The sequence below is a fragment of the Mus caroli genome, chromosome 5, assembly GCF_900094665.2.
Source record: "Mus caroli chromosome 5, CAROLI_EIJ_v1.1, whole genome shotgun sequence".
Taxonomy (NCBI): domain Eukaryota; kingdom Metazoa; phylum Chordata; class Mammalia; order Rodentia; family Muridae; genus Mus; species Mus caroli.
The window spans coordinates 42297874-42310493 of record NC_034574.1 but is presented as its reverse complement, the minus strand read 5'-3'; the positions used below and the strand labels follow the sequence as shown (position 1 = coordinate 42310493).

The 12620-nt window shown below is 35.1% G+C and overlaps 1 protein-coding gene across 4 annotated transcripts in view; it reads right to left on the bottom strand.

The window, feature by feature from the left end:
* Nucleotides 1-12620, bottom strand: part of Slit2 (slit guidance ligand 2) — a 325678-nt gene that overhangs the window by 126347 nt on the left and 186711 nt on the right. For all 4 annotated transcript variants that reach the window (XM_021161790.2, XM_021161792.2, XM_021161791.2 and 1 more), the window contains exon 5: nucleotides 10917-10988. In XM_021161790.2, the coding sequence (XP_021017449.1) occupies nucleotides 10917-10988 (72 nt within the window). The remainder of the gene's footprint in view (nucleotides 1-10916; nucleotides 10989-12620) is intronic.

Sequence of the window (12620 nt, the reverse complement as noted above, 5' to 3'; positions counted from 1 at the left end):
TTTTGAAATAAATACTATCTACATTCAACTCCTATTTCCAACAAGCAGTTTGGACACTGGTATCTTGAGGCTTATAGACATTATTTTTCCAGTAGAGAAAACATATTTTTATTAGATATTTTCTTCATTTAAGGCCCTATACCCTCCTCCTGCCCTGCTCCCCAACCCACCCACTCCCACTACCTGGCCCTGGCATTCCCCTGTACTGGAGCATATGATCTTCACAAGACCAAGGGCCTCTCCTCCAGTTGATGGCCGACTACGCCATCCTCTGCTACATATGCAGCTAGAGAAACAGTTCTAGAGAAAACATATTTTAATGCTTCATTTGAGGTAGAAGTGACATGTTAGCCCTCTATGATGAATATGGGAATGTGAACATAAAAGTGTGAGATTGTAATTGTCATATAAATGTATCTTATGCTTGTCTCAAGTCCAGACTTCACCAAGAGGTCTAATTCACTTTTGGGGATGGCTCTTACACAACTGGTTGAACATTCTGTAAAACGGCTTGTTCTATCATGTGGCTACTGAATTGGGGTGCAGAGATTTCATCTGGTGACCCTCAGAGAGGCCTCTTTAGCTCACTTCCTTGGAAAGTACATATGTAGGAGATAGTTCCTGAATCCCACACCTCATTTTAAACAAGTCTTCAAGGGACACCAACATAGACATTACTACGTTGATGCTGCATAAATAATACAATACAGGTAAAAGCAAGCCAATCTTAGGGATGATAGTGTCACTGAATTTATAAGTCTAAGCTTTCCCTCAATACAAGCCAGGACTCTTACGACTGTAATAGTTGAAAGCTTTCCCCACTTATTAGGAAGTAATACAAAAGTGTAATTTCATTTTCCAGGAAGACATTTAAATCCTCATGATATAATATGGCTGCTGTGGCTCCAAGAAAACACTTAGATCCCTGAGCCCTTTTGATTTTTAAAGATTAAATTCATTTAACAATTAAGTTAATAGCCTTTTTATTTCAAAGTGCTAAATATACATCTACACTACTATTCTCTAACCTCTTGAACAATTTATCAAAGCCATTTAAATTAGTACAGTGGCCTGAAGTGTTACCCTTGACATGCTACAAAAGAGAAATTGTTTCCAGACAAATTGGCAAAATCCTTTAATGCTATCAAATTTGCCTAATGCAGTCTCCAGGTTAATCTGTAAAAGGGTGAGCTGTGTGTTTGCCCATATCTTTGTATCCTTAGCTGTCAATGTATAAATCAGCGCTGACACAGCTTCTTTTAAATCATGCATACAATGCACCAAGGGGAATCTGGAGCATGCCAGAAAGCACTCAGGCGAATCTTGTTCTACAAGGACTGAAAGACCCATCACTTTCCTTATGCCAGAATTTGCACTATAGCTGAAACTTTGAACTCTTTTTTTTTTTTTTTTTATCATGTGTGGTTACAAGTTGCTCTTGATAGTATATAAATACCTCCTATGGTAAAATTATTAGGAATGTTTGTGATTCGTGGGATATGTTTTTCTTAAACTTTTAAAATGAATGTTGCCAAATCACAAATCACATATTTGCTAAGGATGAAATATGAGAAAGAAAAGATGAGCAAAAGCAAACGGGCACATAATTTGCTCATCGATTGTGAATTTTGTTATATTCAAGTGAGAGGCTACAGAAAACCTTGGGCCTGCATGACTGCTCATGAGGAAACCTCTATGCAGAACTACATTTGTCTACAGAGTTCAAAATAAACAGTGTCAAAACTGTGCAAAAGTATAATTTATTTTAGGGTTTCTGGACTCTTTTCCTGCCTCTTGGTTCTCTCACTCTGCTCACATCCCTTTCCTGTGCCCTTCAAGCCTCGGGTGCTTGTTCCTTCTGTAAACAAGGAAAGGGTCGGATGCCCTTCAAGCCTTGAGTGTTGTTCTTTCTGTAAACAAGGAAAGGGTCCAGTCTTGCAACATGGAATTGTCATGGGTTAAGGAATCCAGTTTCAATTAATTATTTAGCCAAAAACATTTAGTCTTTAAAGAGTTCAAATCAGAAGACTATTAGGGATAGTAGGCAAAATTGTCGGATGCTCTCATTGTACGTGAGCTACTTTCTCACCATGTGGAGATTTTCATATTTATTTGAACGAACACTACTGTATTTAAGTTTTCTTAGACTTTTGGGTTAACATGAATAATGGGGGATTTTCTGTCTTTTCTTTATATTTTCCATTTTAAAACTTTCACTTTGTTTCTGTTCAACTGTGAAATCTCCTCTCTGGTTCCTACAACACTGTCCTAGTCTGCGGGTTTGTGTTTTCAAACCCCACATGATTTCAGACAAAGAGAGAGGTTGCAAAGAATCAGCTTCTTCATCCTCATCTCGCGAAGCATCAAGTCGGATGATTCTCTTTTCAGCGGTGGACAAAGATCCACTGATTCCTAGGAAACCCCAGGCTTCCGGTTTGATGGTTCCTAGATTTGGAGGTTGTAGTGAAAGACAGCACCGTTTGACAGTAGACTCGGGCACTGAATAATACACTCTGTGACTCACACATAGAATTTATGTAGCTGATTTGGTTTTATTTCACAATAAATAGATGCTGAGTCTAATTAATGTTAGTAATACATCATCTTTGAAAATTAAGTCTAAAGTATATATAATAAGCAAAAATACTTAAACACAGTACAGCTAGAGACGCTGTATTACTGTCAAGGTTTTCTTAAAAGATTTCCTATTTCCTTTCTTTAAAATTAGCTACCATATTGAATTTTAGTTTAATTTATACAACTTACTTCACAGTGTTAAATTTAGATGATTGTGTCTCTATCCATAGCCAGAATGTACATTTCTGTAGCCTCTAAGTAATAACGCTTAATTACTAATTGGCTTCCTTTCCTAAGAATTAGAATATGTAAAGTACAGTTAACTATGAAATATTACAGAGCATTAAAATTATAATAAAAATAATGTGTGGTCCAGGAATGAACCTTCAATTTCTCAACGAAGTAAATAAGAAAATGCCCAAATTTTGTTGTATTTCTTCATTTAAGGAGCTAATACTTATGAGTCATTTATATTGCTATTATAACATAAAAGACTCTACAATTGTAGACAATTTACAACACATCAAAGTGGTCAGGTGTTTTATAATGTAAAGAAACATGATTTTTTTAGAAAATCATCAAGGAAGAAAAGAGATTAACATCTCTTAAAATGGGTATAGTATTTTTCCATAAAGGTAAATTCAAAAATTAAGTGCATATAAGTTCCTAAATATACAAATCCATGCCAACCATTATTTAAACCACATTTCATAATTTAAATAATTATATATAAAATGTGAAAATAGCACAATTTGGACTATTTCAATAAACATCTCAAATATCAATTTCAATAACCAATGACTTCTTTCAGAACAAGAGCTCACTATCAGGAACCTTGTCCTGGGGTCTTAGATGATAAGGTAAAAATCTATTCTAAAAACCTTGGGATTTTGGATAATTTGATATTTAATTATTTTACAGTCTTTTAGACAATATTTTGTGTATCCTAGTAATTGTAACCTTAAATTTTATTAGGCTATGATATATCATAAATATATATTCATTTGCTCTTTGAATGGAGAAAAAAAACAATTAGCTAGATTAAAAGAAATATTTTGGAACAGACAATAGGGAGGAAATGTCTAGAGTGGTATTTGAGTCCTGACATTCCTAAGATAATTAGCCAAAGCGTTGGAAACTAAGACTGTTTATAATTAACATATTTTCTGCCCACACAGTATATGGTAGAGGCTAACTATATATTCTCATTATATAGTAATGTGAGAAAGTAAACATTGCTGACACCTCAATCTCATAGGACTCAAAAAAGTCTAAGAACGTCTATGCAGTCACAGCAAATACTGTGCTTAGCTTTGATTGGAATTGAGATCGATATATATTTCTCACCTCCTCATGCCGTGTCCAGGAGGCTAAGGAAGGAAATTCACAGTGCTTTTCTGCTTCAAGTGGAGCTTTAGAGAAATAGATGGCCAAGATTCAAAGAAGTAATGTATTTCAGAAACGGCTATGATTCCTCTACGTGGAGGGAGTTAAATGAGTGCAGAAAGTATATATAAAATGTTCTAAGATGTGGCTCAGAGGTAGAATGTTTGCCTAGCATGCATTAAGCCCTGGATTCAATTTCCAGCATTATATCATATCAAAGTGGTCATATCTTTTTCTCTCCTCAAATGGCAATAGAGTTTTATAGTTGAAAGAACAGCTCCATGGGAACAAATTGTGAGAACAAGCACTATAAGGTTAAGGGAATGTTTTCAGGAACAGAGATATTTGGGGTGGAACAGAGCGCTTCTATGGAGAAACAATGGCTCGAAGCAGTAGTAAGTTCTTGTCACAGTCAGAACATCCTAACTAATTAGAATTTCTACAGAGACCAGATAACATTCAATAAGCTCTCTTAGTTAAACTCTATATTATTGTCCATATGGAACTAAGGCCATGGTCTGCTTTATTCATATAGTTTGGCATTAGTATATTTAACAAACTCATCCTGATAATAAATATGAGGAGTTTGAACCTGGTCATCAGAATGTAAAATGAATGCATCATGGAGAAAATATCTAGTATCTTTGCTTATATTATCTAATGAGACTAAAGCTTGGAGGTTAAAATCAATTACTTAGGAGGCTGTTGTAACAGTTCAGAGGTAACAAAGCGTTCTGGCCCACTTTAGAGACACAGGAAATCTGAAGGTATGTTCTGTCTCACTGAACAACAAAGTAGCCACACTAGACATATTAGCTTTGGTATTATAAATTGGTGCATGGGAATTCAAAATCAACCATCATTTCCTGTATTTTGCTTGCTTTATTGTGTTCTGTTTTGGGGGCATTTTGAAGATACACTGCGTACATTATCCAGTCACAGAAGAAAAACCATTACTGAAGGTTGCTTCAAGCACAAAGGAGACAAAACAAAATAGAAAACAAAAGAGTTTTGATGCTGGTTACCTCATCACAGTTGTTGGGTTGGTCACAATTCTGATGTCTTGGGAATGAAGAAAAAGACTCAGGCTGCAAGACCATGGGCAGTGCCCAAGATTCTAAGACTGGGACATGCTTATCCTGACCAGGCCCCGCCCATTTCCTTTTCACCAAATAACTTGTATTTGTATTTGTCATATGGGGCTATAGGCATCACGTGTGTGAGGACTGACACTCACAAAACTCACTGCTTGCTATCATTTGCTTGGTGTATTATCTGTAGGTGGCTCAGAAGAGTCTAGGACCTATTCGTTTCCCTTGAGTTTTAATATAAGCATTAGGCAGATCTTGTGGGAATCCTGAGGAAGAGGGGGAGGAAAAACGTTGGAGGAAGAGGGACAGCACAGGAAAATCCACAGGATCAACTCTTCTCAGCTCAAAGGGTCTCAAAGACTCAACCGACAAGCAGGAAGCCTGCTTGAGTCTGATCTTGCATATATGTTATAGTTGTGTAGCTTGGTCTTCTCATGGAACTCCTAACAGAGGGAATGGAGGCTGTCTCTGACTCTTTTGCCTGCTTTTGAGATCCTTTTTCCTCCTACTGGGTTGCCTTAACATGAGGGGAAGTGCCTAGTCTTATATGCCACATTTGGTTGATATCCCTGGGAGGCCTGCTCTTTCTAAAGGAAAATAGAGGAGTGAATCTGGGAAAAAGGGAGTGTTGGGGGATGGAGGGGCAACTGATGTGGAAACATAATATATGAGAGAATCTAAAAAAACAAACAAACTACCATCCCCACCACTGAAGAAAAAGTTTCTTTTCAAAGTATTTCTAGCCTTGGACCTGAATGAAAACCACTAGGAGAGAGCTGGTTATGAACAGCTTCAATTTTCAATAGATTGTTAAAGGATATTATGTTTAAGATAAGTTTGGAATGAAGTAAACTTGGAAACTGACTAGAGAGGGTATTTGTAATTAGGATTGACAGCAGAGGTGATGAAATCTCTTACACTTATAGGGAATTCATACATTCTTCTCCTTTATGGTTACATTTTAGTTCTATTCTATCTGGCAAACTGTTGTTCATGAGTCAGCATGAATTATGTAAATAATGATGAAGAAACATACCAGGAAAGAGATTTAAAGGAGAGAAAGATAAAAGTCATACAATATGGTATGCTTTCGATATACCTAGATAAATTCGGCTGCAATTGCATTTTATGGGCTGGAGAGGATTCATTGAAGAGTAAAACTAACCTCAAAGATGATGGGACTGGAAAGAGAAAGGTAGCAGCAATTCACTTAACAATAATGTGTCTAAGCCATGTATGTGGATTTGCAACAACTGACTAATTCCCTTTCCTGCTCATCAATAACAGTGCATCCAAATTGGATGATTTTTCTCCAAAGTGTCATGGTCCTGCATATTTATTGTCCAAATATAGCCATGACTTGCCTAAAGAAAATTATCCTGACTCATTCTGTGAATTCTACATTTGCTTATAGATTAGTGCACATGAAATTACTTTAATATTTTCTTCGGTGTCCATGAAAAACACAGTTCATTTTCTCCTACGGAAAGCTGAGTTTAATTTCTTTTTTTGTTTGTTTTTCTTTTTTCTTTTTCTTTTTCTTTTTTTTTTTTTTTTTAGCAATGGGAGTGATTTCTTTCATATAAAAAAAGGAGAATAAAATTCATAGCTTTGGGGTAAGTGGAGTTGGAAAGGTGCAAGCCAACACAAAGAGGATGTACGTTGGGAGAGCGTAGGATGAAAACTGCACAGAGCACATCTTTAAGACGTGTACCAGAAGGAGGAAAGAAGAAACAGGAAGGTGCTTTCTTTAATACGGTGGCTAGTGTCATTCTTACAAGAGTTCGATTACTTTTTAATATTCATTTCCAAATAAGAGAGCAAAGTAGCTAACACGAGTTCTGTGATATAAAAAATTACAATCAACTTGTCTCCTTCCTAAGTTTATGTGTCTTTATCCCTCTTTTCATCAAAGTCCAAGGGCAAATAGGATTTTTTTCTTATAAAATAAAGGACCCCTTAAGACATATCCGAACCCATGAAGCACATGCTACAAAAATTAAATCATAACGTTCAAAAAAATAAGGTGAGCCTAACCAGTAATATTTTCTAAGAGGAAAAGATTAAGTGGAACTATCCCATCAGGTGGTTGAAAAAAAAATACCTCCCATATTGTAATGTTTCCTTTTGACATTTGATTATGGGGGAGCAAAGCTTTGTGACTTCAGCATTAAACCTATTAATTATATATACAAAGCCTCTAAAGACATGTTCTGCAAGCATTGGTTAACTATTTGAAGAATCATCCATTGGTAATGACAGGGTACCAACAGGTCCTATTTTGTGACTTTAAAAGCACACATGGAAATCCCATGAATATTGCTGCTGGAAATGTTAGTAACCGAATTATTTTGTTGATATTATAATATGTTTTTTCTTAATATCTGACAGTCTAAAATGTCGAGACAAAGGAAACTAATATAAGTTGTGATTGAGGGGGAAGGGTAAAAAGTTAACAAGACAAAACACTAAAACCACTCTAATCCAGCTATCAAATAAAGATATATAAGCAAAAAAAAAAAAAAAAAAAAGTTAGTTAATTCTCCCCTGACATGCTTAAGACCAAGATGAATGCTCATCTGTCCCGGCTAGTTTAAGCAAGGCTTGCTTGGAGAAAGGGAAATAAAATGTTCTAATTTGCAAAATTTCCACAACATCTATTTTATATTGTCAAGATGCCAACTTAAGCATATTTAGCCAGACCTCAAGGGCAAATCAAGTGTCATCATTAGAAACCTTGCAGGAACGGGAACTGTTTTTGCATCAGGCCCAAAAGTGGAAAATTTGAATATCTTATTATACTGGGGCAGGGTAGGACTGCAGAGATTCAGTGCTCTAGGGTGGGACTGCAGAGAACCAGTGCTCCAGGGTGGGATTGCAGAGAGCCAGTGCTACATCAGCCAGGGTCTTGGCACTGCTAAGGGACAAACACATGCTGCTTGAGTTGATTTTTCTCTTTTTACCTCTGAATGATTGTGCAGGACTCCTTTGGGACAACATGCAGAACAACCTACTTAGAAACGATACAGAGGCACAATAAAGATGACAAACAAACAAACTAACAAAACAAAACAAAACAACAAAAAACCCTGTTTCTGTCCCCCTCAGCACTATCATCAAAGGTATGCAACTGATTTACTGAGAGTTGTGGCTAGTAGTTTAAGAATAGTGAAATTAAATTTTATACTTGAAAAACAGAAGATATGTTGTCTCTGTTTGAATGAGAAAAAAAATTTATACCCTGTCCCATGAAATGAGATTATTTTTTTTTAAACAGAGTGGTTTGAGGTGTCTTTTAACTGAAAAGTTTCTTTTAGCTATTTAAGCTGATTAAAAACTTAAATTTTTACAAAATTCAGGGTTTTTTCCTCTTTTCTATTGCATCACTTCACGGAAGATGATGAGGAGAGGAGTTTTTCCCTTTATTTTAGTGTCACCATTCAGCTCTACACTGTGTCTTAAGCTTCCCTTCATCTGCAGAAACATAAATTTCCAACGCAGACTCTGCGGAAGCTGTCAGTCAGCATCTCCGACATGTGGATCCCTTGTGTCTCATCACTGCCTTACTTCATAAAAACCATCACATTCCATTTCTTATACTCATAAAATAAACAAACTAAAACTCCATTGCACTTTGCTTTTATACGAAGCTCTTTCTTAATTTTCACATATCTACTGTTTACCAACACATATTATAAGACTATATCTTATACCTTACTCTGAATTTTCTTCCAGACGTCTCTGACAACTTATAATAATACTTGTAAGTTGTTCAACTTTACAGTATTTGATCTCTTAGTTATAAATCATTGTTTTATGTTTATTTAATATTTTCATGTCTATTTTTTAACTTGAAGGTCCAGGTTTAATCAACTCATAATAGAATAATCATATGCATGTTTAAATAAGATATTCATTATATTCTCATATTGATATTCATCTTATATTCTACTATCCTGTCTCCTTTGTAAGTTGCGTGTTTGTGGGTAGCTTTAAGTAATCATTCATTGAATTCTTTTATAATGAAACATAATATTATACTTTCCTGGCATTTTTACTGGCTTAAAGGGTCTTCACGTATCATTTGCCTAATAACCACAACAAACCTGCATAACTATTATTCATTTTATGAAACTAAATACTAAGGAACAAGAAGGTTTGGATGATTGCTTATGTCTGGAAATCCAAAATATAGCAACACTGTCTGAAGTTGTAATCCTACCCTCCTTGTGCAGCATATGTAACAGTCTTTGAATTTGAAAAAAAAATCTTATGAATGTATGTAGGGAGGTTTAAATGTTCATTTCTCATAGCAGCTGGCGTATTCTCTCACTTTCACTTAATCTCTGAACTTATGTTTTGGGTTAAATGAAGAAAACGTACTTAAAAAAATCCCCTGTGATGGGTCAATACTTCTACATGTAGACTTAATTTATAGGCAAAGAGCACCAGGTGGCTTAGAGTATCTGAATATTTGATGAATACTTTAAATAGAGTTTTACTAAGCACTTAATGACAGTACTATTGTAAGGTTACAAGTGATACTCTGCCAGGGTGGCCAGTTGTAGCCATTGCAATTTGAGTGGATACAACCCAGAAATTCTTAAGTAATACCAGATTCACACATAATACACTGAGACAGATTGTATCGCCCTGTGTCAGCAAATCCAACTTAAGCATTCTTGGAAATCTAGCAAGTAAAGATAGAAAGAAAGCAGAAGAAATCCTTTTTGTCTAAGTGCCCGTAAAAAATCACCACAGTCATAATGTTAATGGTTTTGTATATTTATAGTCACAAAACTGTGCTTTTCTGTCATTACTTATGGACTCAGAAAGCAGAGATTCATGGTCAAGAAAAACACATTTTTTGAGGAGATGTAAAGGCCCAAATCTGTGGCTTTATCAACACTTGTCCACTTTGACAAGGGACAACATCTGTCTCACTGTCACTACCAGAGAAAAATGGTACTGAATTCTCCCATGGAGAATTCTGAATATCAGTTAATTCTTGGAAAATTGTCTGCACTGTTTATGACTAGCTAAAAAAACATTGAATTATATAAGTTACTCTTGATACACAGGGGCACTTCATCCATATATCCTAAGGTACCATAGTAGCTAAGGAAAACATTTTAACCCCCAACATTTGAAATAAATTGAAAAGTCATTTAAAAAGACTAACATGGTATTTTGGAATTGATAAAGATATATATATTGACAATATTAGGTTTGCCGCTGAGAGCTTGTATTACCCAGCAGCTTGAGAGCAAAAGGCACCTAAACACCTTGCAAGAAAGCAGATTAAAGATTTATCAAGAAAAGTAAAGAAATACGGGTTTTCTCCTCTTCCTTATTATAAGGGGTGCTAATTCATCTCGTCCTTCACAGATGGGAGGCAAAGGATGTGAGAAAAAGACACAGGAATGAAAAGGGGGAATTTATCATTTTTAAAAAATACTTTTAACATCTAAAAACTCCAGAAAAAGTGCAGTTCTGAGCTATCTATCTAGTTGGAAAATACTATGTATGCTTTACCAAAGAAAATAAACAGTTTATTTGCTGTGCTTTCAGCATACCCTGCCAGAAACTACAAAGAGAATAAGAAAGGACTTGGAAAAACCTTCCATTTTTCTGGAAAATTTAAAAACATTAATCGCTACATTGAAAAATAAATTGTATAATGACTTGAGTTTCCCAAATGCCTTACAAAGGCAAACTTTTATGTTTCCGTTGAAATATCTTCAAACAAGAAGAAAGCTATATCAATATTTCATTTTCTGATAGTTTTTAAAATGTAAACATGACCCCCAAAACATGATAATTTATAAAGCACTATAAATTAAGATGTACTTCTATACTTACAGGTTTTTAATGTCAACTGCCCCACGGAAAGCCTTCCTTGGAATTGCTTGAATTTGATTTTCACTGAGATCACTAGAAACAAAATGAAGGAGAGATAGAGTTAAGAAATTATATTTTATGTTTCATTTAACCAAAATATGGAATAGGAAAACAAAAATTAGACCAAGAAAAAGTATCCTGTACTACACAAAAAAGGCAAAATAGTTAACTGCAAAGCAAATAACTACACAAATAATTTGTAATTCTAATATAATTTAGAGATTGGATTAAATATTTTAATTCTTTGTTCTATTACAAAATATGGTATTTTAATATAATAGTGGACTTAATTTTGTAGAAATATTTCATTAGGACAAACAGATTTTTTTCATAATTTCAAGGGGACCCTCTAGAATTTAACATTCGTCCACGATCTCTGTTTTCACTGAGCTCCCTAGAGAAGCAGGACAGCACTCAGACCATATAACTAAGCTTCCATAGCAACTTAACTAATATTAAAATAGATATGGCAACACTCATCCAACAACAAAATAAAGTTTCTGCATAAAATATTAATAGTAGGCTGATTAAAAGTCTTCCCTAAATGTTTCTATTATAACCATAAACACAGGCTCTATATTTACATCTTAATTTAATTAAGACATACATTTTAAACAAGGAAAAAAGCACTTTCTGGGTTGAAATAAGAAGTTTGGAGAGAAAAGAAATGCTCATCATAAAATAATTCATTTTTCCCCCTTCCAAGAGTTCAGAGTCAATTTTAAGAGCTTAGAAACAACTATTAGCCTTATCACATAGAGTACAAATACACACGCATAAAGATATGCCATTGAAAACAGAAAATTGCCTTCTGGGCTTTATTCACATGAGCAGACAGCAAGAAGCTGAAATATCAAGCACACTATCAAAATACCAACGAAGTTACTCAAATTCTAAGATAACCTATTCCTGCAAAGAACACTGAAGCTACTGACCACAGATGCCCAGCAGATGACAAACTGAGCCGTTTTCCCCCGTGCAGAAGCACATTGAGCCGGTCGCTCCACACTCCCTCAATGCTGCTTGTGAGCAGAGCTCATAATTCACGTGCTTGTAGGCACTTAAGACAGGAGAGGCTATGACTGGCTGGTGCAGAGATTTAGTGTGTGGTCTTGACCTCATTAACACCGAGTTTTAAACAAATGAGATTTGAGTTTATATCCCAATATTCTTAATGTTCAAATGAAAAAAAAAGTTTTTGCTATGCAATCTGTAAAGATACAAATGTTAATGATACAGGCCTTCAGAAAAGATGAGAAGGAAGAGGAGGAGGAAGAAGAGGAGGAAGAGGAGGAAAAAGAGGAGGAGAAGGAAGAAGAAAAAACAAAAATCTCATTTTTACTTCAAAAAGGAATTATACCCATTTGTGCTTATGCAGGAAGCACATTCCAAAGCAGTGTAGCTCATTATTGCTTTCAATAATTTCAGTACATCCTTAAGAGCAATAAAACCTCATTTCCTTAAAATAAGTGCTGATTTCCCCCACTTGTCATTGATTAGAGCTGACTTCTTTCCTTCCTTTAAAAGATTATGTCGACTTAAGAATATATATATATATATATATATATATATATATATATATATATATACACACATATATATATATATATATATATGCCTTGATGGAAGAAACTGTTCAGATGAGGTCACAGACAAAAGATATTT